This window comes from Nomascus leucogenys, chromosome 1a, assembly GCF_006542625.1.
Source record: "Nomascus leucogenys isolate Asia chromosome 1a, Asia_NLE_v1, whole genome shotgun sequence".
In the NCBI taxonomy this organism is placed as follows: Eukaryota; Metazoa; Chordata; class Mammalia; order Primates; family Hylobatidae; genus Nomascus; species Nomascus leucogenys.
The window spans coordinates 67,279,166-67,306,420 of NC_044381.1; the positions used below are offsets into that span (position 1 = coordinate 67,279,166).

Consider the following 27,255-nt stretch of genomic DNA (forward strand, 5'->3'; position numbering starts at 1 on the left):
ACCTGGCCCAAGCTTTCAAAAAGTTAGCACATTATAATAATTCTACAAAAAGTATATTAATGAGCATTTTGCATTTGTTATTTCGTCAAATATCAACTGGTTTATGCTTTTTATGTCTACTGTATTTCTACTTCATTGTTCATGTTAAAATTATTAACATGATGCTTCTGAATTGCATTTCCTATTTTAATCCTCTAATTTTTAATTAATCTCACAGAATTATTAATAAATCCATGACACTGGATTTGGTAGTGATTTCCTAGATACAACACCAAAAGCACAGATAACAAAAGCAAAAACAGAGAGATGAGACGGCATCAAATTTCAAAATTGTGGCTGGGTGCAGAGGCTCACGCATAATCCCACACTTTAGAAGGCCAAAGTGGGAAGATCATATGAGCCTAGGAGTTCAAGATCAGCCTGGGCAACACAGCAAGACTGTCTCCACAAAACACACAAAAATTAGCCGGGTGTGGTGGCGTGTGCCTGTAGCCCCACCTACTCAGGAGGCTGAGCTGGGAGGATCACTTGAGCCCAGGAGTTCAAGGCTGCAGTGAGCTATGATCACCACTGCACTCCAGCCTGGGTAACACAGCAAGACCCTGTCTCAAAAAAAAAAAAAAAAAAAAAATGTTCACGAAAGGACACAGTCAACAAAGTGAAAGAGCAACCTATAAGAGAAAATATTTGCAAATCCTGTATCTGGTAAGATATATCTGGTTGAGAAGTTAATATCTAGAATATGTAAAGAAAACTATCAGACTCATGCCTATCCTATACAGGTATCAATAACGGAAACTACCATTTCTTAAACTAAAAATAATTGTTTTATTCCATATTATTATATCCACATTAATATACTTATCTTAGAAAAGTAAGCCAGTGTAAGAAAATATAAAGAATGTAAGCCACGTACAGCGGCTCATGCCTGAAATCCCCACTATTCAGGAGGCTGGGGTGGGAGGACTGCTTGAGCCCCTGAGTTTGAGGCTGCACTGAGCTATGACTGCACCACTGCACTCCAGCCTGAGACTCTGTCTCAAAAAAAAAAGAAAAAAAAGAGAATGAAATAAAAATCACCCATAAATGTACCAGAGACACCCACTGTTAGTTTTCTGTTTGTTCAAGAGACAAAGTCTTGCTGTCACCCAGGCTGGAATGCAGGGACACGATCATTGCTCACTGCAGCCTCAAACTCCTGGGCTCAAGCAGTCCTTCTGCCTCAGCCTCCCAGGTAGCTGGGACTACAGGTATATGCTGCCACATCCAGCTAATATTTTCAAAAATTTTTAGTAGAGACATGATCTCCATTATGTTGCTCAGGCTGACACCATGAGCATTTTGATTTTTTTTCCAGTCCTGTAAGTACTATACTTATGAAGTTCTGCATATCACATACACAATTTGGACCATACTCCAGAGTTTCACAGACTATTTTCACTAATCAATATTTTGTAAGCATTGCTCATGTCATTAAAAATCACATAAAAGTTACCCAAACTGGAAAGAAATAAGTTAAAAAATCTCTGTTCACAGATGACATGATCATATATATAGAAAATCCTAAAGTCCATTAAAAAAATCTACTAAAACAAATAAACAAATTCAGCAAAATTGTAAGATACAAAATCAAAACAGAAAAATCAGTTATGTTTCTGTACACAGTGAACAATCAGACAAGGAAATTAAGAAAACAATTTATTTACCATAGCATCAAAAAGAACAATTAGGCCGGGTGCAGTGGCTCATGCCTGTAATTCCAGCACAGGCAGATCACCTGAGGTCAGGAGTTAGAGACCAGCCTGGCCAACACGGTGAAACCCTGTCTCTACTAAAAATACAAAAATTAGCTGGGCGTGGTGGCGGGCGCCTGTAATCCCAGCTGCTTGGGAGGCTGAAGAACGAGAATCACTTGAATCCGGGAGGTGGAGGTTGCAGTGAGCTGAGATCATGCCACCGCACTCCAGCCTGGGTGACAGAGTGAGAATCCATCTCAAAAAAAAAAAAAAAAAAAAGAGAAAGAAAGAAGAATTAGAAATAAACTGAACTAAGGAACTGAAAGACTTGTGCATTAAAAACTATAAAACATTGCTGAAAGATAATAAAGATGACACAAATACGTGGAAAGACATCCCATGCTCCTGGATTGAAAAATTTAATATTATTATTATTATTTTTTTTTGAGACAGAGTCTTGCCTGTCACCCAGGCTGGAGTGCAGTGGCACAATCTCAACTCACTGTAACCTCTGCCTCCCGGGGTTCAAGTGATTCTTCTGCCTCAGCCTCCCGAGTAGCTGGGACTACAGGCACATGCCACCACACCGGGCTAATTTCTGTATTTTTAGTACAGACGGGTTTCACCATATTGGCCAGGCTGGTCTCGAACTCCTGACCTCGTGATCCGCCCACCTCAGCCTCCCAAAGTGCTGAGATTACAAGCGTGAGCCACCGTGCCCAACCCAACTTAATATTACTAAGATGTCAATACTACCCAAAGTGATATAAATAGCTACACAATCCCTATGAAAAATTCTGGTAACATTTTTTTTTTTGCAGAAATAAAAAAGAATCATTCTAAAATTTGTATAAAATTTTAAGAGACTCTCCATAGCCAAAACAATTTTGAAAAAGAAGAACAAAGTTGGAAGACTCATGCTTCCTGATTTCAAAACTTACTAAAAGCTACCATAATCAAAACAGTAGGGTACTGGCATAAAGACGGATATATTAAAGACCAATGGAATAGAACAGACAGACCAGAAACAAACTCTCATGTAGTATATGGTTAAATGATCTTCAACAAGGGTATCAGAACTACTTGATGGGGAGAGGGCAGTCTCTTCAACAAATGGTGTTGGGGAAACTGGATATTCACATGCAAAAGAATGAAGTTGGACCCCTGCCTTAAACCATACACAAAACTTAAAATGATTTAAAGATATAAATATAAGACCCCAAACTATCAAACTCCTAGAAGAAATCACAGAAGAAAAGCTTCATGACATTGGATTTGGCAGTTATTTCTGGTATATGATACCAAAAGCACAGGTAACAAAAAACAGATGAGACTACACATGAAATTAAAAAAAATTTTGGTCATCAAAGGACAAAAGCAGAGTTGAAAAGGCAACCTACAGAACAGGAGAAAATATTTTCAAATCCTGTATCTAAGAAGGGTTTAATATCCAGAATATATAAAGAACTCCTACGACTCACAAGAAAAAATCAAATGACCTGATTTTAAAAATGGGAAAGGACTTGAATAGACATTTATCTAAAGATGACCTGCAAACAGCCAATAAGCACATGAAAACATGTTCAACATCTTTAATCAGAGAAACTCAAAACCACAATGACATATCACTTCACATCCATTAGGATGGCTACAATTAAAAAAAAGCAGAAAATAAAACTGGTTAGAGGTGATGTGGAGAAGCTAGAACCCTTGTATACTGTTATTGACATTGCAAACTGGTGAGACTGCTACAGAAAACAGTATAACAGTTTCTCAACAAATTAAAGGTGGAAGTATCACATGACCAATAATCATGCTTTTAGGTTTATATCCAACAGAACTGAAAATAGGATCTCAAAGAGAGATTTGTACACCCATGCGCATAGCAGCACTATTTACAATAGCCAAAAGGTAGAGGAAATGCAGTTTGACAGAATGTCTACTGACAGATGAATAAATAAAACTGTAGTATATGAATAACATGCAGACTTAAAAAGGAAGGAAATCCTGTCACATGCTGTAACATAGATGAACCTTGAGAACATTATGCTAAGTGAAACAGCCTAGTCAGAAAAGGACAAACACTATATGATTCCACTTATATAAAGTATCTAAAGGAGCCAAATTCATAGATACCAACAGTAGAATGGTGGTTACTAGTGGCTGTGGGGAGGCAGCAAAGAGGAGTTGTTGTTTAATGAATATAGAGTTTTAGTTTTGCATGATGAAAAATTCTAGACAACTGCTTCACAACAATGCAAATATACTTAATACTACTAAATGATGCACTTAAAAATGGTAAAGACAGCTGGGCATGGTGGCTTACGTCTGTAATCCCAGCACTTTTGGAGGCCGAGGCAGGTGGATCATCTGAGGTCAGGAATTCAAGACCAGCCTGGCCAACATGGTGAAACCCTGTCTCTACCAAAAATATAAAAAATTAGTTGGGTGTCGTGGTGGGAGCCTGTAATCCCAGGTACTCGGGAGGCTGAGGCAGGAGAATGGCTTGATCCCGGGAGGTGGAGGTTGCAGTGAGCTGAGATTGTGCCACTGCACTCCAGCTTGGGTGCCAAGAGCAAGACTCCATCTCAAAAAAAAAAAAAAAAAGCAAAAAAAAAAAAAAATATGGTTAAATGGTAAAGTTTGTGTTTTTTACTGAAATTTAAAAAATATTAAAATGATGTGAGCATAGCCTAATTTAATCATTTCACTACAGCTGGATGTTTAAATGAATATATACATACATACATATATATATTTTATATATATACACACATATATTATATATGTATCTTTCTTTCTTTTTTGAGACAAGATTTCATTCTGTTGCCCACAGTGCAACGCAGTGATGTGAACATGGTTCATTGAAGCCTCGACCTCCTGGGCTCAAGTGATCCTCCTGCCTCAGTGTCCTGAGTAGCTGGGACTACAGAAGCAGGCTGCCATGCTCTGCTAATTTTTAAAAATCTTTGTAGAGACGGGTCTTACCACGTTGCCCAGGCCGGTCTTGAATTCCTGGGCTCAAAAGATCCTCCCACCTCAGCCTCCCAAAGTGCTGAGACTACAGCAGGTGTGAACCACCGCTCCCAGACCAAAAAAATAAAAATAAAAACTTTTAAAACAAGTATTTAAAATAAATATGCAGTAACCTAAAAATTTGTGTATCATTTAGAGCAAAATTACAATGTAAAAATTAGATCTCTTAACTAATATTTGCAATGGCAAAAGTTTTCTGTACTAGTAAGTACTAGATACATTTCTGAAGTTTATGAAATAATGTTAAAGATAGTTATCAAAACGAAAACTAATTTTAGTGGTAGTTCATTGTACAGTGAATAAATTGGCAGTAGTTTTTCAGAAAAATCAATTAATCCAATGCTAAATATTCAATCAGCTAATTTTTAAACAACTATGAAAAATATAGTGACACAATGGTGGCAATCTTGTGAATATGGTTGTTTTGGTTCATAATAAGTAAATATGGTTTTTTTCCATTGAGCGTAATGAATGTAGAATGTTAAACAGAAGACATTAGTAAACAACACTAACCTTTATTCATTTTCTGTATCTATTATTTAAAACCAATAAAATGACATTTGGGGCATGTATTTGTGCCTTCAAATTAACATTTTCCATTAATTCAGACTTGAACTGTCCAAACAGTGAAGACAGGGTACAAATATTTTACTTTACAGAATATTTTTAAAAATCAAGATTGTTAGATTTTTGAATAGAAAGTCTGAAAAGAACATACCACCTAACCAGAATAGAGGACACTTGTCCTATTTGGCCAAACAGCCTACCTTGGGATTTCTTTCAAGAACTTTGCCAAGTTCTTTCAAGAACAAGGCAAACTAATGGGTGGTTTAAACCTCTGTATACTTCCTGACTTTTTAACATTTACACTACCTTCTCTGCTTATACTTTCAGGAAACAGGATAAAGTATTCCCTGCAAGTCCAAGGAAAGCTTTAAGCATCTATTCAAAGATATTTAAAGATTCCTATTTATTTCAAAAACTGTCTAAAGAAACACATTTAACTTATTTTATTAAAAAATACTAAACTATTTTATAAGTATTTCCAATTTACCATTTTAAAAGACAACCAAGGGAACAAACCAAAAGGGTATTGCATTAATCATCCTGGGTAGTGATGCATTAAATTCCATCTCTGTAAGCAAGGCTGACAATATTTAAACAAACTGTGATTTTCATAAGCTTAAAATATTATTTTGTAGTTTTGTCATAAAAGAGGGGTAATGGAAGGAGGAGAGAGGGAAGGGAAAGTAGGATTCTGATGGTAAGTTTTCCCACAAACTTTGTTCCTGCTCTGGCTGTTGGCCACCACTAACTACAGACTTGTTGAGCAAATTGAGCATCTGTAAAATGAGTTAGATGGTAGGCTGAAATTCAGACAAAAGACAGGAAAACATGGTGGCATGAACCATCACAGTATCTGCCTGGGCTTATAGGGCACTCTGGATGTCTAACCAAAGAGATGAAAAATGCAACTGAAACTCACAGTGGTATCACTGGTGGTATTATTTTCAATGCTAATCACTGGTAAGTCAAACTCTATTTAATGTTACCATTTGTAAGGTGGTGACTTTGGTAAGTATCCACTATAAAAATGAGATAGAAATGGTTAAATCATTCCTGAAAATAATCATTTTGCCTGTATATTAAAGAGCAATAAGAACATACAAACATAGGAAGGAATGCTGACTTCATTTTCTTTTATGAATATTTTTGTGGCTAATTAATAAACGCGATTTTCTGTGCTAACCTATTTTCAACTCTAAGGCTCACTGTAGCATTTTTTTGACTATTAGGAAGACCTTCAAAAGCAATCTGTTTCAGCAAAATTTTGAATATAGCATTATAAAATTAAATTGCCAGGGGCAAGTCAGTAAATACAATTTAGGACTCTAACATTACTATAAACTTTAATATCCTATTTTTCACCATGGAAAAAAGATGTTAAGTTTACAGCTGGAATTTCATTTACTTAAAAAAATTTTTGTTTATGTATTACCAGACTTAAGTTTTTTTTTAAGTCATACGGGCAAATAATTATCTTTTCATGTCTAAATACAATTTTAAACCAGTTCATCTGTTAAATCAATACAATAAAGCACTTTTGTATTATGCTGGCTTTACTGCAAGTTTTTGAAAGCTGCTAAATACAGTTGAGAATTCATTTTTGAAATACAGCCATCTCCAAAATTATTTGAAGTATCTGAACTGAATGTTGGGAAAATTCATTAGCATACCATCATATTTTTAACCTAAAGATACCCTTAAGTCTGTTCCAAAAATGTGAAAAATACCATCTACTTTGGCTTTACTGACAATGCTAAAAGTCCACTGATTTTCCACAAAAATTCCACAGCAAAAAAAAAGACAAATACAGGATGCTGAAGATAGAAGAATTTGTTTTGAAAGAAAATTTAAGACAATAGTGCTTCAAACTCTCAGGGATATGAAAGGGGGAAAAAAGAGTACAGGTAAATTAAGGCAACAAAATGAAACAAAGAATGCTGGTAGAGTTAAGGGGGGAAACCTGTGTAAAAATAATACTTGTATAGAACTAATAAAAGCATTGGAACCAACAAGGAATAGAAGCAGTATTGGGGGCCAGGCGTGGTGGTTCACATCTGTAATCCCAGCACTTTGGGAGGCCTAGACAGGCAGATCACTTGAGGCCAGGAGTCCGAGACCAACCTGGACAACACGGTGAAACTCTGTCTCTACTAAAAATACAAAAATTAGCCGGGTTTGGTGGCACGCACCTGTAATTCCAGCTACTCAGGAGGCTGAGGCACGAGAATCACTCGAACCCGGTTGGCGGAGATTGCAGTGAGCCCAGATCATGCCACTGCACTCCAGCCTGGGCAACAGAAAGAGACCCTGTTTAAAAAAAAAAAAAAAAAAGTCACTGATATGGCAGACTTTAAAAATTCATTACTTTCCAAAGTAATGAAATAAAAAAAAATTCAAGAATCTTAAAACAAAGTTTCTTGAAACAGAGAAAAAATCAGAACTGCAGATGAAAAAAGCAGCTCATTGTGTCTCAGGGAGAAAAATCTGTAGAAAATTACTGAGATCAAGTTATATTCTGTTGAGATTACTAATTTTGAAGACAAAGAAAGAAATGCCAGCTTTTGCTACAAACAATCAGGTAGTAACAGCAAGTTACCTACTAGGGGAAAAATATCAGTTAGGCCTTACAGTTCTTTCCAACAATATTCAAGGGAAAAAATGTCTCTAGAGTTTTTTGAGGGTAGAGGGAGAAGAACGTGTGATGCAATCATTTTATACCTAGTCAAATCGTCATTCTCATTCAAAGGCAACAGAAAGACATCTGTAATATTCTTTTATAGGAAGAATATTTATTGCAGTGTCCATTACATGCTTACACTGTCCCAAGTGGTGAAATATAGCAGTGAGGATAGATAATCGCTATTCTCATGGATCTTACATTCTAGGAGAGAGACAAACACAATATATACATGTATACATATAAACAAACAAGAAAGTATCAAGCACTCACATGTCCTATGCAGCAAACTAAAATAACAAGGGGATTGGTCTCTCTGAGGATATGATATTTATTTAAGCTGAGGTCTGAATGACCAGGAGCCTTCAGAGCAAAGATCTTGAAAACCGGTTACCTCAGGCAAAAGGGAAGAATTGCTTTAATCTTGGACTGTTTAAATAAAAAGAAAACAGAGGCATAGTAGAGTAGGGAGAAACACGATGAGCTCAGAGAGGTGGGCAGAGAAGATCATGTAGGGTTTTATAAACAAGGCTAAAAATCTGAGTATTTTTCTAAGTTGATATGAAAGCTTCAGGGAAGCGTTAAGCAGAAGTAATGATATGATTTATGTTTTAAAAAGTTCACTCCAGAGGCTTTCTGGAAAATAGACAGTGGGGAATGGGAGGTGTGGGCAAGGCAACAGGCACTAGAAGGGTGGAGATGGGTAACAAAGACAAGTAGATGGATTAAGGATGTGTTCTGGAGGTAGAGCTGAGGGAACCTGCTGACAGACTGATTCTTGAGCACAAATAAAAGAGAGAAATCGAGGTTAATGCCAACATTTGTGGATGGGTTAACTGCTTAGGAAAATGGGGAAGAAAAGCAGGTTTGAGAAGAATAATCAATTTATGGATTTAAATTATAATATTCCTAATACTGGAAAATCTTTTTTTTTTTTTTTTGAGATGGAGTCTTGCTCTGTCACCCAGGCTGGAGTGCAGTGGCCCGATCTTGGCTCACTGCAAGCTCCGCCTCCCGGGTTCACGCCATTCTCCTGCCTCAGCCTCTCCGAGTAGCTGGGACTACAGGCGCCCGCCACCACGCCCGGCTAATTTTTTTGTATTTTTAGTAGAGACGGGGTTTCACTATGGTCTCGATCTCCTGACCTCGTGAGCCGCCCGCCTCGGCCTCCCAAAGTGCTGGGATTACAAGCGTGAGCCACCGCGCCCGGCCCGGAAAATCTTTTTAATAATATGACTTAGCCTATTGATAGTTGATACTAAGTAGGTGAGAATGGAAAGGAAATGGCATAAAAAGACCAATGGTGGGTAGTAAATCTATTAAATATAAAACTAAGTCTAAATAATTGGTCACGGCATTTATAAATTATAAATATTACATTTCTTAAAAGAAGGTACACATACTAATACATACTCCTACCCCAGTGCAATCGGAAAGTTTCTGGGCTAAAATCCCCAAATAAAGCAACGAGCAGTTGAAAATTGAGGGGATGATGAGGCAGGAAGAGTATAAATATGCCAATTTCGAAATCTGTAAACCCAAGAATTCAATAAATGACTGTTTTATTTCTTAAACTGATAAACTAAAACACCCACAAATTTAAGTATATTATTCAAGGTCTTACAAGCCATTCTCTGACAAAACTACAGAATTGTATCTTACAAATTATCAGCAGTAAAAATAAAAGAAACCCCCAGCTATAATTTTTTTAAAAATTTAAGAAAATATTAAAAACAAAAACAACAACAGAAGTAAAATTAAACATCTCTCTAAACAATATAATAGTGGACAGATTTGCATATTAAAAAAAGAAAGATTCAGATTGGGTTATAAAACAAAAGTCAAATATAATTTTTTACAAGAGAAACATCAACAACCCAGAAAGGATTAAAGTATAATGATAGGCCCAAGTACGCCAGTTCTATCTATTTGTTGTATGCCACATAAATATAAACAAAAAGAAAGGAGGGTTGGCAATATCAATGTCAGATAAAGTTATATTCAAGGTAAAAAGGGTATCAAAGATCATTAAGGGAGTGAATGATTAAAGATGAAGGATGCAAGTCACAATAGTAAGGGAAAGGCTGAAGCCATTGACCAATATGAGTGACTAATGCATTATACATGTATTCCATTATTCTAACTCCCCCACTGGAATTCAAGTTCCGTGAGAACAAGGTCTTTGCCTTTTTGTTCTCGTCTACATTCCTACCCTCTAGAACAGAGCTTGGCATATATTAGGTATTCAATAAATATTTATTAAGAAATGAAAATATAACATGAATTTTATGGGTCAACTGACATACATATAATACATTAAGCAGATGTGCCACAAATGGAAGGAGAAATGGACAAAATCACTCTAGTAGAAGATGATCAACACTTCTGTCAGAACCCATTTATGCCTACTGTTCCATTATTTGAATGCTAAGCATGTGGGAGTTATTTATAGCCTATGGCTCAAGGTCATCGCCAAGGTCTGATTTTTCACACATGTCTGCAATTCAAAAAACTGCAAACTTTGGCATAAATGGGTTAATAACACTGGAAGCACTATCCTACAATGTGAAAGTCCGGGCCAAAATAACATTCTACATATGTCTGTACAGTTGCAAAAACAATGAAAAACATTTGAAAACTGCCAGAAAAATATGAATTCTGTAAGACTGCCAGAGACAAAATATAACCAATAAAGTCAATGTCTGAAGTAAATATCTATAATAACCAATTAGACAGTGTAAGAGGGAAAAAGGAAGCCATTCCCAATAGCGAGAAACACCATAAATATGAAGATGTGGCAAAAACTTTCCTAAAGACCTGAATAAGAAAAAACCTTTACTATTGTTAAAATGCCAAATATCCTACATTAATCTATGTGCCTTTTTTCTCCTTGATAAAAGTGATTTTAAAGTTCTCCTGAAGAAAAAAATTTTACAAACAGGAAATATCTGAAAAATAAAAAGAATGAAGATTATAATACGCAACAAAACTTATAGTAATCAAAACCAGGATAGTGTTGAATAGAAAAAAGAAAATCACTGGAACAGAACACAAAATCTATGCTTACATGGAAATTTAGTTTATGACAACCAAGGCACTTCGAATCTGTGGATAAGAGACTTAATCTATAGTAATGGCTTTGGGAAACTAGCCATTTGAAAAAATATATAGAGAGAGTTCTCTTTTATCCCTTAGAACAAACTTGTTCCTGATTGAGCAAATATTTAAATTTTGGAAGAAAAAAAGGAAAAACTGGAAGAAATTACAGTTTAAAATTGTTATAATTATCTAGGAGAAAAGGCCTCAGTACAAGGAAATGGGGAAGAGAGAAAGGAGGACTGACAAATTTGTCTGAGAGAAAAAAGAACACTTCCACATGGAAAAAAAAAAGTATAAGCAGAGTGCAAAGACTGAAGACAAATTGTGGGAAGTGTAAAATACATGATGAAGAGTCACTATCCTCAAAATGCAAACAGCGTCTAAAAATCAATAATAAAATACAAATAACCTGATAGGACTGGGGCAAGGCATAAGAATAGGCAACCAACAAAATTTTTAAATGGCCAAATACTAAGATCACATCATCAATATTTACTGAACTTCCATGTTATTCTTTTTTGGGGGACAAGTTGAAATATTACTCAATCTTAATACATGGGTCACATCTAACATAAAATAATCAGTAGCTTTTACAAAACAAGGCAGTGAGAAATTCCAGCCTTTCAAGAGTCTTAACTTATGATCCTTGCATTTAATCCTTACATTTTAAGTAATCATACACATATTTTTCCTTTTTTACTGAATTGCCTTCTTATGTTAGTTCTAATATATGGCTTATTGAGAATTTAGAATTGCAGGATTTAAAAAATATACTCATTAATTCATTATAATGAACTATAATATTAGGTTGGCAAAAACTGCAATTACTTATGCATCAACTTAATAAAAAATAAGCCATACCCTCAAGTCAAGTAAGTGAAACTGTGCTATAACAAGCCCACTGCACTCGCTTAAGACAGAAAAGGGATAAATATCTTTGTTTTCTTTGAGAGCACAGGCCAGTACCTGGACATAACTTGAATAACCATCCTTGAACATAATTTGAATATTTGCTCTAGTGACTTTTCCAGGACAGGCAAAGGCTTGTATAGTTCTGTTATATTCCCTATTTGTGTTAGTGACATTTTGGAGATCATTTTAAACTTATTAGGTGGCACTTAATAAGAGGATCCTAAAAGAGTATTATTATAACAATTTCTATTTGCCAGGAAAAAAAAAGATACTGGGACATATCTGAACACTTATTTTTAAAGTGTTCCAGCATATGCTACCTCAGTACTATTGTCTCTCTAATGAATCACATGTATAATGATTCAAATACTGTGTTTGAAATGCAAAGTCATTTTAACTGCTCAAACTAGGAAACTGGCATAATTATGGTCATAAACTTATCCTACATGCCTAAGCTTATGAACCAGCAAATGAACATACCTGGTCATATTCACTTACCTGGTCAAAAACTACTACTGCACTCATTAGAAACTTTCAGGATATCAAAATCATAAAATTGTTTCAGGACTATAGTTTTATTTTCAAAGCAAATTATTCAGTGTGTTTTGAAACAAGCAGTCTTCTGAAACACACAGAAGTGTTAATAAAATAAGCATTAAGCTAAGACCAGAATTAACAAACCTAAATCAATCAAAGGGAATGGCTGACAAACAAATGTCATTATCCCAAATATTCACCCCAAAAAATCACTGAATACTTTCCTAATCAAATTCTCTTAAAAGCTAAACCTGAAGTTCAAATATTTCACTATCATCTTAAAAGAAAATTACTTTAACAATGTCAATGTGTCTTCCAATTTTGAATGTGTACATGTTAAATTTTATTTGGCAACAAAACTGTCACATCAAACTCACCTTTAACTAACCACCTTCAGGGTAATTTAATTGAAGATATTCTACTGACCTAACAGAACATATAAAGACTTCTTTCAGGAAGAAGGGAAACAAGGAAAGAAATACGGAAAATACTTTTAAGACCTGTATTTATGAACTGCACAAGAAAATTGTTCAAAAATTGTCTTGAGGGTTTTAACACATACCAGGCTCCAATTTAATGATTTTTACTGCAGCCAACTCTCCTGTGTGTACATTTCTGGCCTAAAAATAAAATAAAAACAAAAATATTGTTAATTAAAAAGCTTGTTAATTACATTAAAATTACTTGGTACTATGTTAATTGCTTATCAACCATACTTTCATCAAAACTAAAAAACAAAATATTTCCAATAAAATGAGCAAACTCATTTTCTCATTAAAGAAAAATATAGATAAGACACAAAAGTGTTTAAAAAATTACCATTAGTCCCACCACTCAAAAACAGCTCCTGTTTAAAATTTGGTCTACTTCCTCCAAGGTTTTTCTTCAGCCTTGGGTTAGTTAATATTTTTAATTTTAAAAATCTCATGGGTTTTATTTATATCAGAAAACATAATCATAGGTCATTAAAAATTTTTTTTTAATCATCTGTATCTAACTACCTACAGAAAAACAGTGAACATTTCAGTGTACATGCATCTCTTTCCTGGTACACATATGTATATGCATGTGCATTATGGAAGAAGATGACCCCATCATAGTCTTCTACGACATGATTACGAATGCTGCCTGATTTTCCACTGACAGGATATATAATTTAACCAACCCTCTATTGTTGGGCATTTACAATTTTAATATTATTTTCAAGTTATAAAAATAGGGATACATATATCTTAGCTTTGTATCTATCCACAGCCTTATTTCCTTCAGTTAAATATCTAGAAGAGAAACTATTTACTATTTAACAAAATATCAACAAACTTACTATAATTAGCACTGCGATGAATATCATTACCAATATTTTACCATAGATCAGCTTATAAGGAAGGCAACCTAGACATACCATTGTGAGATCAAAAGGTATGTGGACTTATAATGGGTATGTTGCTATATTGCTCTAAAACACTGTGTGAATTTATACGGTCATCGACCTTGGATGTTAAAACCATGTCTGCCAAAACTTATTGTAGGTAAAAATTAAATGATTATAACATAGTCCATATAATAATCCTCTTTATTGCTGGACATAAAGGATGTTACATATAGTCTTTTCATTATTTAAGACATACTTGTTTTAAATGGATTTTAAGATACGATATTACTAGGTCAAAGGTTGTGAATATAAACACATACCATCAAATAGTCTAAAAACATTTTACAACTACATTCTCTGTCAATATGAGTGCTCATTTTCATCGTACCCAGTGGTATATGATATGTGGAAATGGAATTTACTAATTTATGACCTTTTTCATTTACTATATTAGATTTGAATATCAACTTTCAAATGGCAGAAAAAACAAGAAAAAGACATGATAAAATAGAAAAGTATAGTTATACTAATTTGCCAAATTAAATAAGTCAAATTACCAGAGGAAAGAAGAGAAAAAGGGAAAGGAATAGAAGAATGATAAAGTAGGGAAGAGTGCCTTCAAAGAGATCCTTTTAAAAATGACATACAGAGGGTGAGAAAAAGAATAGAATGGGGGAGAGATATACAGAGGAAATGACACAAACAGAAAGAAAAACAATTTGTCTTTTGTTTGTTTGTTTTTTGTTGTTTTGAGACATGGTCTCACTTCTGTCACCCAGGATGGAGCACAGTAGCAGGATCTCAGCTCACTGCAACCTCTGCCTCCTGGGCTTAAGTGATCCTCCCACCTCAGCCTTCCAAGTGGCTAAGACTACAGACACCTGCCACTACACTCAGCTCACTGTTGTACTTTTTGTAGAGACGGGTTTTGCCATGTTGCCCAGGCCAGTCTCAAAATCCTGGGTTCAAGTAATTCGCCCACGTTGGCCTCCTGAAGTGCTGGGATTACAGTGAACCACCAGGCCTGGCAAGAAAATAATTTTCAACAGCAGACGTTGCAACTACTTTGTGATAAGTTCACATTTTCCTCGCTAAATCTACTGAATAGGGTAAGAAGGGTCTCAGGAAAGAAGAGCAGGCGTTTTAACTCCTCTCTTTCATAGTTACAGTTACTTCTCTCCTAACTACGAACACATTTACAAAAAGGGGAGCAATGGTCAGCTAGAAGCCTCACACCATTCCTACCCTCTCCTCTTTCTGCCATTGGACATAAGAATTGTCTGTTAGCCTCAGGTCTTCTTCTAATTCCTAAAATCTCCCTTGGGTCATAAAAGGATATGTGCACATAGATTTAGCCTGTCCACCTCTCAGCCAATTCACATGCCAGTGAGACATAGGTATAAAAAATATGGCCAGAACAAGCAGTGATAATTGACTTCCTGGGCATATTGTTCAGTAAATCATAAAATGTGTTAGAAGATGAATTCCGTAATAATGATGGCAATTATGTTTGTAATGCTTTACGGTTTGCAGGAACTTTCATATAAATTACTTAATTCTATTTATTTAAACACAAAAAGACTTATTTTAGTAAAGCAGACTTGCCCAAGGCCATCCTGCTGGCAGGGGTGAGTCAAGAGTTAGAATCCAATTTTGCTGATCTTTTCAAAAAACCAGCTCCTGGATTCATTGATTTTTTGAAGGGTTTTTTGTGTCTCTATCTCCCTCAGTTCTGCTCTGATCTTAGTTATTTCTTGCCTTCTGCTAGCTTTTGAATGTTTTTGCTCTTGCTTCTCTAGCTGTTTTAATTGTGATGTTAGGGTGTCAATTTTAGATCTTTCCTGCTTTCTTTTGTGGGCATTTAGTGCTATAAATTTCCCTCTATACACTGCTTTAAATGTGTCCCAGAGATTCTGGTATGTTGGGTCTTTGTTCTCATTGGTTTCAAAGAACATCTTTATTTCTGCCTTCATTTCGTTATGTACCCAGTAGTCATTCAGGAGCAGGTTGTTCAGTTTCCATGTAGTTGAGCGGTTTTGAGTGAGTTTCTTAATCCTGAGTTCTAGTTTGATTGCACTGTGGTCTGAGAGACAGTTTGTTATAATTTGTGTTCTTTTACATTTGCTGAGGAGTGCTTTACTTCGAACTATGTGGTCAAATTTGGAATAAGTGCGATGTGGTGATAAGAAGAATGTATATTCTGTTGATTTGGGGTGGAGAGTTCTGTAGATGTCCATTGGGTCTGCTAGGTGCAGAGCTGAGTTCAATTCCTGGGTATCCTTGTTAACTTTCTGTCTCGTTGATCGGTCTAATGTTGACAATGGAGTGTTAAAGTCTCCCATTATTATTGTGTGGGAGTTTAAGTCTCTTTGTAGGTCTCTAAGGACTTGCTTTATGAATCTGGGTGCTCCTGTATTGGGTGCATATATATTTAGGATAGTTAGCTCTCCTTGTTGAATTGATCCCTCTACCATTATGTAATGCCCTTCTTTGTCTTTTCTGATCTTTGTTGGTTTAAAGTCTGTTTTATCAGAGACTAGGATTGCAACCCCTGCTTTTTTTTGTTTTCCATTTCCTTGGTAGATTTTCCTCCATCCCTCCATTCCAAAGGATTATAAATCACGCTGCTATAAAGACACATGCACACGTATGTTTATTGTGGCACTATTCACAATAGCAAAGACTTGGAACCAACCCAAATGTCCATCAATGATAGACTGGACTAAGAAAATGTGGCACATATACACCATGGAATACTATGCAGCCATAAAAAGGATAAGTTCATGTCCTGTAGGGACATAGATGAAGTTGGAAACGATCATTCTGAGCAAACTATCACAAGGACAGAAAACCAAACACCACATGTTCTCACTCATAGGTGGGAATTGAACAATGAGAACACTTGGACACAGGAAGGGGAACATCACACACCAGGGCCTGTCATGGGGTGGGGGGAGAGGGGAAGGATAGCATTAGGAGATATACCTAATGTAAATGACAAGTTAATGGGTGCAGCACACCAACATGGCACATGTATACATATGTAACAAATCTGCACATACATATGTAACAAATCTGCACGCTGTGCACATGTACCCTAGAACTTAAAAATATATAAAAAAAAGGCAACAACAGATAATGGAGAGGATGTGGAGAAACAGAAACACTTTTACACTGTTGGTGGGAGTGTAAACTAGTTCAACCATTGTGGAAGACAGTGTGGTGATTTCTCAAGGATCTAGAACTAGAAATACCATTTGACCCAGTGATCCCGTCACTGGACATATACCCAAAGGATTGTAAGTCATGCTACTATAAAGACACATGCACACGTATGTTTATTGTGGCACTACTCACAATAGTAAAGACTTGGAACCAACCCAAATGTCCATCAATGATAGACTGGATTAAGAAAATGTGACACATATACACCATGGAATACTATGCCATAAAAAAGGGAAGAGTTCATGTCCTTTGCAGGGACACAGATGAAGCTGGAAACCATCATTCTGAGCAAACTATCACAAGGGCAGAAAACCAAACACCACATATTCTCACTCATAGGTGGGAACTGAACAACGAGAACACTTGGACACAGGGCAGGGAACATCACACACGGGGCCCTGTCATGGGGTGGGGGGGCAGGGGGAGGGATAGCATTAGGAGAAATACCTAATGTATTCTGATGACAATATTTCACTGCCCCTTTTCAGAATTCGAGAATTCTCTTTTTCTTTTTTAAATGCAACAGATACTAGAGAAGAGTATTAATTGTGTAATATTTTTTTTTTTTTTTTTGAGTTGGAGTCTCACTGTGTCGCCCAGGCTGGAGTGCAGTGGCGCAATCTCGGCTCACTGCAAGCTCCACCTCCCAGGTTCACGCCATTCTCCTGCCTCAGCCTCTCTGAGTAGCTGGGACTACAGGCGCCCGCCACCACGTCCGGCCAATTCTTTGTATTTTTTAGTAGAGACGGGGTTTCACTGTGGTCTCGATCTCCTGACCTCGTGATCCACCCGCCTCGGCCTCCCAAAGTGCTGGGATTACAAGCGTGAGCCACCGTGCCCGGCCTAATTGTGTAATATTTAACAGATCAGCAACAGTGGTAACTTTTGTTGAAATAGATTAACAAAATAATCTACTGAAAACAGATTAACAAAGCAATATACTAATCCTCTTTCACATTAAATTTCTCCGTGATAATTTTCAATGTAACAGAAGGTGAACTATTACACATTTAATGTCTTAAAGAAATAATCCTAGAGTTGAATTTGATCCAAAGAAAACAGTAGTATTTTAAACATTCTGAAAAAAATAATTGAATAAAAGTTAGTAGCCTTCTAATATGTTTAAAATCCATTGTAAGGAACTGGAATTTTAAAAAAAAACCGATTTAATGAACTCTTATTTTAACTCACTTATGTCATAATCTAGCAAACACAATAGCCACTTCTATGCCTAAATGTCAGTACCCTGGTTTTCCCTCTTTCCCTATCCACCTAAGTGATCATTTAAATTGTTTTTTCATTTAAAATTTTCACTGGAATCCTATAGAAAACAGAAAAGCATCTTTGAACATACAGTAAGTTTACAAATTGAGAAGAAAGATTTAAGTATAAGTGCCATAAAGGCACAAGAAAGTTACAAAAGTACACTCACAAATTGTGACGGTTGAAAAATTCAAGATTATGCATTTCAAGTAAGGAATACAATGTTCAACTCATATGACAATGACTGATGCTAACACATTTTCAACAACAAAGTATCTTCAGGCAATTCATTATTCCAAGCAAAAACGGGCATTTGAGCAATGCATTCTGCCATTCACTGCCACTGACTTTCAGGAACCATAAGAAAATGACTCCATTCTTCTCGGTTGCCAATTATTAAACAAGAGTCAACAACATGAAAAGATCTAATATGCTTCTCTGAGAGTTTGGAACAATTAATTCTGATTTTAGTCAGATTAATCAGAAGTGAATAGCTCGATCTCTGGTCTGAAAACTGTCCTCATTCTGGTACGTTCTCCTTTCCCTGCCTCCCTCCCCGTTTGGCCTGGTTAACTCAGACTTGTCCTTCAGGATTCAGTTTAGTTATCACCTCCTCCAGGAAATCTCCCTGGTATCCTAAGGCTGGATTAAGTGTGTTGTCATCTTAGCGACAGGCATGATCCTTTGAAAGGCTGTGCCACATGGTAGATGCTCTACAAATCTGTTGAATAGACAATCATGGTTGTAGGAAGGTTATTGCTCTCTTAAAAAAACTAAAATCTTCTACAACTAGAAAATGCTATGAAACTGACAATATATTATTTTAAATAGTCTTACTTTTTTTCACTTATGTTGAGTCATATTATGATGAATTAAAGTATTTTGAAGAAAATTATTTGAAAAAAATTACTACAAAAGTAAGATTTTGTGGTAGAAAAATTAAAATAATATAAATCAGTGAAAGATGATAGTCCCCCTCCATCCCAATCTCATCTTCCAAAATAACTATTGTTAATGGTTTAGAGTGTATCCTTCCACACTTTTAATTAGGTTGAGTCCTAAGAACACATATGGACAGAACACAAACCTTGCTACTTTGGCAGTTTCTCACAAAGCTAAACATAGTCTTACCTTATGAGCCAGCCAGCAACCCCACTCCTTGGCATGTACCCAACTAAGCTAAAAAGTTATGTTCACATAAAAACCTATACATAAGTGTTTAAAGCAGTCTTTACTCACAGTCACCCAAAACTGGAAGTAATCAGGATGTCCTCCAATAGGTGAATGCATAAAAAAACTGTGGTAAATCCATAGAGTGGAATGTTTACTGCAGCACTATTCATGACAGCCAAGACACTGAATGAACCTGGGTGTCCAACAACGATAAATAAAGAAAATCTGATTATATATACTCAAAATGGAATACTATTTAGCCATAAAAAAGAATGAAATGCTGTCATTTGAGGAAACATGGATGGAATGGAGGATATTCTGTTAAGTGAAATTAGCCAGGAACAGAAAGTTAACCATCACATGTTCTCACATGAGGAAACTAAAAAAAGTTAATCTCATAAAAGTAAAAAGTAGAACAGAGAATACTAGAGGCTGAGAAGGGTAGGGTGAAGGGAGGGATAGGGAGAAATCTGTTAAAGGATACAAAACGATAGCTAGATAGGGAGAATAAATTTTAGTGTTCTGTACTACTACTACAGGATAGCTACAGTTAACAATAATATATTACATAGTTTCAAATAGCCAGGAAAATACCAAATGTTCCCAAACACAAAGAAAGGATAAATGTTTGAGATTACAGATTTGCTAATTTTCCTGATAACTACAAATTTTATGTATCGAAACATCACTATGAGTCACTATGAATCTTACCCATATGTACAATTGTCAATTTTTTTAAATTAAATTTAATAATAAAAGAAATGGAAACCACAAAAAGATACGGAAGAATCCTAAATGCATAGTGTTAAGCGAAAGAAACCAGTCTAAGAAGGCTTACAAAGTGTATGATTCCAACTCTATGACATTCTGAAAAAGGCAAAACTAAAGAGACAGTAAAAAGCAATGGTTGTCAGGGGTTCAGGGGAGGAAGGAAAGAGATAAATAGGTGAAGCACAGGGGATTTTTAGAAGAGTGAAAGTATTCTGTATGAAATGGTAATGATAGATACATCTCATTACGTATTTGTCAAAACCCATAGAACTATACAACATAAAGTGTGAATCTTTATGTAAACTATGAACTATAGTTAATAATATATCAATATTGGTTCAATAATTATAACAAATGTACCACACTAATGCAAGATGTTAATAAAATACAAAACTATGCAGGAATTCAGGGGCTGGCTAAATGTAATTCTATGTACTATGTGCTCTATTACTCTGTAAATCTGAAACTGCACTAAAAAATTAAGTCTATTAATTTAAAGATAAATTATTTTTGAAAAGAATACACATTATTCAGACACATTTATGAGCCAATTTTTATTATTAGAATCAACCATTTATATTGTTTCAATTTAATAGAGCCAAAAAGAAAAGGCAAGGATACCCCGATTTTTTTTAGAGACTCTGAGGGGCTCAGAAACAGATCATTGGAGGATTTGAACAACAATCACAAAATGACATAAAATAAAGATGGTGTTTTACAGTTACACCAGCAGAAGCCAAGATATATTATATGTAGCTACAGAAGTAAAATGCAAAAAATACAAACTACAGTTCCCGCTGATAGGAATAAATACTTAAATGTCAGCCTCCATTTTGAAGACATATTTCTGTTTTCTCCAAATGAAGAACCGATGGGCAAATGTTTGTGCTCTGTAATTTTCCAGCTGGATTTTTAAGACAGAAAGCAGTACCAGGCTCTTTTATAATGAAAGGCAAAGAGGCTTTCAGAAAAAGAGATCTTCTAAACAGAGACCTTACAGATTCAATTTACTAAAGAGATCTTTCAGAAATTTAACTACACAAATTTGCTCTATAATCCAAAAGAGTTTTGGAGTACCAGTTTTTGAAATCTACCATTTCTTTCCAACAAGTTAAATGTGATACTGTCAATTCTTTTTGTTTTTAACTTTAATACACAAGAATTGAAAGATCCTGCATTATGTTTATAAAAGGAACTAACTGGAATACAACGGCAACTACACAAAAAAGATCTAACTATATTTCTGATTCCTATTCATGTTAGTAGGTTTTTGGTATACACTAATACTCAGACTTAAGATATACTAAACACCTAGAAATCAAATAAAACAGTACAGTTACAGGTCTTATTTAACTCTTATTAATCAGGAACTGAAATTATTATGTGGAAAAGATAACCTCATAATAAATGGAATCAATATCACTATAAAATCCACAATAGAATCATTCCAATTAAATTAATTTTCTATTCGCATTGCTAATGCAATTCCTTTTCATCTCTTAATTCATATTTCCAAGTCAATTTACTACTAAGGAAGTATTTCGACTCAAGCCCTCCAGTCTTCAATCTTATTAATAGTAAAAAGTTACCTATGGATTTCCACTTAAACAAACAAACAAAATTGAAAGATGTTAATTAAGCCATTTCTACTTCAGTAATATTATGCAATTGCCAGTTTTGTAAACTATGAACTTTTCTACATGCTGTAAAATTTTTAATGTAAACTAAAAATTAACGAGGAAAAGTCTAAACATTTTACCTACAAGGTTTCAACACAGAATTGGAAGATACGACTCAATACATAGTAATATATCCTAGTATTCATGAAGTTGAAAGATAAGTTTTTATAAACTGGGGCTAAAAAAAAAAAACTGGCAAGTAAGGACAGCCATCTAAAAGCTATGGCAACCAAGACCATCACCATGAAGAAAAATGAAAAAGCTCCTGTATTTCCCTGTTCTTCACATTGGGTCTCTCATCCTACCCCAGGTAACTTTCTCCCAGCATATTCTTAGGGTCACAAAACTTTTCCATTAAGCCAACTGTGAGCTTCAGTTTTAAATATGCCCCTTTTTTCCATAACATAACATAGAAAATCCGGACATCTCAATATTTTTAACAAGCTATCTTCAGTGGCCAGTGACTGCTTCTGAGGGTCATAATTATGTATTCCAGATTCAAGAACATGATCTACAATACAAAAGAAGCAACGCAGCACCCATAAGGTTCGAAAAATACAAAGTAGCTGATTAATCCACAATAAAAGTGAAAAGTCAACTATGTCATAGGCTGTAAAACCTCTATACTCAATACTTTATGGAACATTGCTTTTTCTGTTATTGTTTTGTTTTGTTTTTGTTTTTTTGAGGCCGAGTCTTGCTCTATCACCCAGTCTGGAGTACAGTGGTGTGATCTCAGCTCACTGCAGCCTCCACCTCCCAGACTCAAGCAATTCTCGTGCCTCAGCCTCCTGAGTAGCCGGGACTAAGGCAGGCACCACCAGCCCTGGCTAATTTTTTTTTTGTATTTTTAGTAGAGACAGGGTATCATCACATTGGCCAGGATGGTCTCAAATTCCTTACCTCAAGTAATCTACCCATCTCATCCTCCCAAAGTGCTGGGATTACAGGCGTGAGCCACTAGTCCCGGCCGAAACACTCTTTTTAACTGGTTCATTTATTCAACAAACATTACTTAATACTTTCTATGTGCCAGGTACTATGTTAATACTAGGAATGTAATGAAACAAAATCAGTTCCGGTCTTCCGAAAACTTTTATCAGTTAGAAAGACAGAGAAGGGAACAGTAAATACTATATAGTGTGAAAAATGCTCTCAAAGATGACACAAGTCAACATTGGAGGATTCTGAGCCCAGTCAAACTAGATTGAAGAAAAAGCTTCCAGGAGAAAGTAAATTTAAACTGAGACCTAATAGAAGACTTTCCTGGGAGGAGTGGTGGGTAAGAGATTATGGATGGCAAAATTCCAGGCAAAGGTGTAAAGACAAGAGAAAACATGGGCAATTTAAAGGAGCAAAACTACCTTGTATTAAGGGAATATAAAGGTATAAAGAGGGAATGGTGAAAGTTAAGATTCCTTTGATGCTCAGGACAGAATATATCACCGCCTATCTTCCTGTAGCTATCATATACTAACTTCTTGGTCAACTTTATTTATTTTTTTTTTTGAGATGGAGTCTCGCTCTGTTGCCCAGGCTGGAGTGCAGTGGCATAATCTTGGCTCACTGCAGCCTCTGCCTCCCAGGTTCAAGCAATTCTCTTCCTTCAGCCTCTCGAGTAGCTGGGACTACAGGCACTCACCACCATGCCAGGCTAATTTTTGTATTTTTAGTAGAGATGAGGTTTCACCATGTTGGCCAGGATGGTCTCGATCTCCTGACCTTGTGATCTGCCCACCTCAGCCTCCCAAAGTGCTGGGATTACAGGCGTGAGCCATTGTGCCTAGACAGTCATCCTTATTCTTTTAAGATTTTATGACCCCTGGTTCACAGTTTCCTCTCTATCCCTTCTCTTGCCTCCACCACTCTCAGTGACTTCAATATCCGGAACTACTCTGACTTTTCATTCTCTGACCTCATTAACATTATACTTCCTTCCTAATCACTACCTCCTATCCTTGCAGCTCACTTACTCTAGTCCTCCCATTCCAGCCATTCTCCCACCTCATCAATTTGCCAATGCATTTCTCCATGACCACCAATTATTTCTCTCAACTCCATATATCCTCCCTTACCTATCAGGATTAAACTTCCTCTTCCCTCTATCGTAGTAGCCTGGCAAAATCCTAATCTTGATTAATCCCAATTATCCACTAATCCCACACTGGCATCAAACAGCTAAGAGTTACTAGAAAAAAAATGACAAACTCATGCTAACTGGTCTTACTTTCAAATCAACACAAATCCCAAACTACAACTTCTCCTATAGGTTTTATTTTCCACTTTTCATAAGAACTATTCCACTCCTCTTGCTTCAAACTTTCAATAATCCCTCAGCCTCTTTGTTACCCCCTCTTCTCTCACCTATCCTAACTGATCATGGAACTGCATCTTTTCTTTATCTAACATTCACCTATGTAGCCAACCATCTATCTCTAGGGCACATCTCTCTCCTCACTTTGCTCCAGACTCCTACATCCACGGAAACCTGACAGGCACCTTAATATTAATGCGTCTAACACAGAACACTCGATTATCCCTCTCCCACAAACTTTTTCATTCCCTCATCTTCCCAATCTAAATCAAATTTACTGCATCCACCACACTCACTTAAGCCCAAAATCCAGGTCATTCTTTATTTCTTTCCTTCACACTCTTCACATCTGATATATCAGCAAATCCTGACAGCTTAAACATATAAGCCAAATCCACACACTTCCTTCTATTTCCAGTGCCATACTGTAATCCAAGCTTGTCTCCATTAGCAACTGGTAAACTATCTGTGAAACATAAAGAAATAGCAAGTCAAGAATAATTCCTGTTCTGGATTGCACAACTGGGAAGACAGTAGTCCCATTTACTGAGATGACAAACATAGGAGGAAGCACACATTCTGTGGCGGGGAGAGGGATATAGATGGGGGCTCAGTTTTGGACATACTTAAAATTTTAATTTGCTATGGAAAACCAGTCTAGTGATACCCTATAAGCTGCTTAACAAGAGCTAACCTGGACTGAAAACAGAGTTGGGCATCACCAACATTACTGAATGCGGGCAGGTGGATGAGATTACTTAGAATAAGTAGTCAGAAGAAAAGAGGATCAAGAACAGAATCCTAAAACATCAGCCACACTTAAGGAATAGTGAAAATAGACAAAGTTAAAATGAAACTGTTACAGAGATACTATTCTCTGGAATCTCAGTTTGCAGGAATTTTTTTAAAGTCATCCAATCCAATCTCTCTTTTAAAGAGCAAATCTCTTCTACTTAATCTATGGTGGTCTAATACATTCATTTTTAGTATAACTGTAGTTGTATAAAGGCTTTTCTGTGATAAGCAAATATATTCTCCAATAATTTCTCTTCAGTGGTCTCAGTTTTGGTTTGTAAGATAACACTGACTTAACCTCCTCCTTCTACTATATGACAAATTCAGATCTCTAAATTCATTGATTTATTCAATAAGTCCTGAGTCTCTATGAAAGTCAGGAGGCCTAAGCTCTAATTCTAACTCTGCTCAGATAAAATATGTTTGCTTCTACCTACAGACAAAACACAAATTTTTCAATATGCCATGCCATATAAATTCTAGACCCTTCCCACCAGTGTAGTTATTTACTTTGACTATGTGCTCGAAGTTTGATGTCCAACAAAAATGATAGTAGTTGCAAGATGGCCGAATAGGAACAGCTCCGGTCTACAGCTCCCAGCGTGAGTGACGCAGAAGACGGGTGATTTCTGCATTTCCATCTGAGGTACCGGGTTCATCTCACTAGGGAGTGCCAGACAGTGGGTGCAGCACACCATACACGAGCCGAAGCAGGGCAAGGCATTGCCTCACTCGGGAAGCGCAAGGGGTCAGGGAGTTCCCTTTCCTAGTCAAAGAAAGGGGTGACAGACGGCACCTGAAAAATCGGGTCACTCCCACCCTAATACTGCGCTTATCCGATGGGCTTAAAAAATGGCACACCAGGAGACTATATCCCGCATCTGGCTCGCAGGGTCCTACGCCCACGGAGTCTCACTGATGGGTAGCACAGCAGTCTGAGATTAACCTGCAAGGCGGCAGCCAGGCTGGGGGAGGGGCGCCCGCCATTGCCCAGGCTTGATTAGGTAAACAAAGCAGCTGGGAAGCTCGAACTGGGTGGAGCCCACCACAGCTCAAGGAGGCCTGCCTGCCTCTGTAGACTCCACCTCTGGGGGCAGGGCACAGACAAACAAAAAGACAGCAGTAACCTCTGCAGACTTAAATGTCCCTGTCTGACAGCTTTGAAGAGAGTAGTGGTTCTCCCAGCATGCAGCTGGAGATCTGACAACAGGCAGACTGCCTCCTCAAGTGGGTCCCTGACCCCCGAGCAGCCTAACTGGGAGGCACCCCCCAGTAGGGGCAGACTGACACCTCACACGGACGGGTACTCCTCTGAGACAAAACTTCCAGAGGAATGATCAGCCAGCAGCATTTGCGGTTCACGAAAATCCGCTGTTCTGCAGCCACCGCTGCTGACATCCAAGCAAACGGGGTCTGGAGTGGACCTCTAGCAAACTCCAACAGACCTGCAGCTGAGGGTCCTGTCTGGTAGAAGGAAAACTAACAAAAAGAAAGGACATCCACACCAAAAACCCATCTGTACATCACCATCATCAAAGACCAAAAGTAGATAAAACGACAAAGATGGGGAAAAAACAGAGCAGAAAAACTGGAAACTCTAAAAAGCAAAGCGCCTCTCCTCCTCCAAAGGAACGCAGTTCCTCACCAGCAATGGAACAAAGCTGGACGGAGAATGACTTTGACAAGTTGAGAGAGGAAGGCTTCAGACGATCAAACTACTCCGAGCTACGGGAAGAAATTCAAGCCAAAGGCAAAGAAGTTAAAAACTTTGAAAAAGAATTAGACGAATGTATAACTAGAATAACCAATACAGAGAAGTCCTTAAAGGAGGTGATGGAGCTGAAAGCCAAGTTTCGAGAACTACGTGAAGAATGCAGAAGCCTCAGGAGACGATGCGATCAACTGGAAGAAAGGGTATCAGCGATGGAAGATGAAATGAATGAAAAGAAGTGAGAAGGGAAGTCTAGAGAAAAAGGAATAAAAAGAAACAAACAAAGCCTCCAAGAAATATGGGACTATGTGAAAAGACCAAATCTACATCTGACTGGTGTACCTGAAAGTGACAGGGAGAATGGAACCAAGTTGGAAAACACTGCAGG

General features: G+C 36.8%; 1 protein-coding gene across 4 annotated transcripts in view; it reads right to left on the reverse strand.

Annotated features, from left to right (window-relative positions):
- The window catches only part of MAP4K5 (mitogen-activated protein kinase kinase kinase kinase 5), a 122,470-nt gene that overhangs the window by 71,869 nt on the left and 23,346 nt on the right, over positions 1–27,255 (reverse strand). For 2 of the 4 annotated variants that reach the window (XM_003267666.3, XM_003267665.3), the window contains exon 3: positions 13,127–13,184. In XM_003267666.3, the coding sequence (XP_003267714.1) occupies positions 13,127–13,184 (58 nt within the window). Of the gene's footprint in view, positions 1–1,706; positions 1,735–13,126; positions 13,185–19,663; positions 19,830–27,255 lie in introns of those variants that run through there. The other 2 variants (XM_030810259.1, XM_030810265.1) reach the window with 2 other exon arrangements.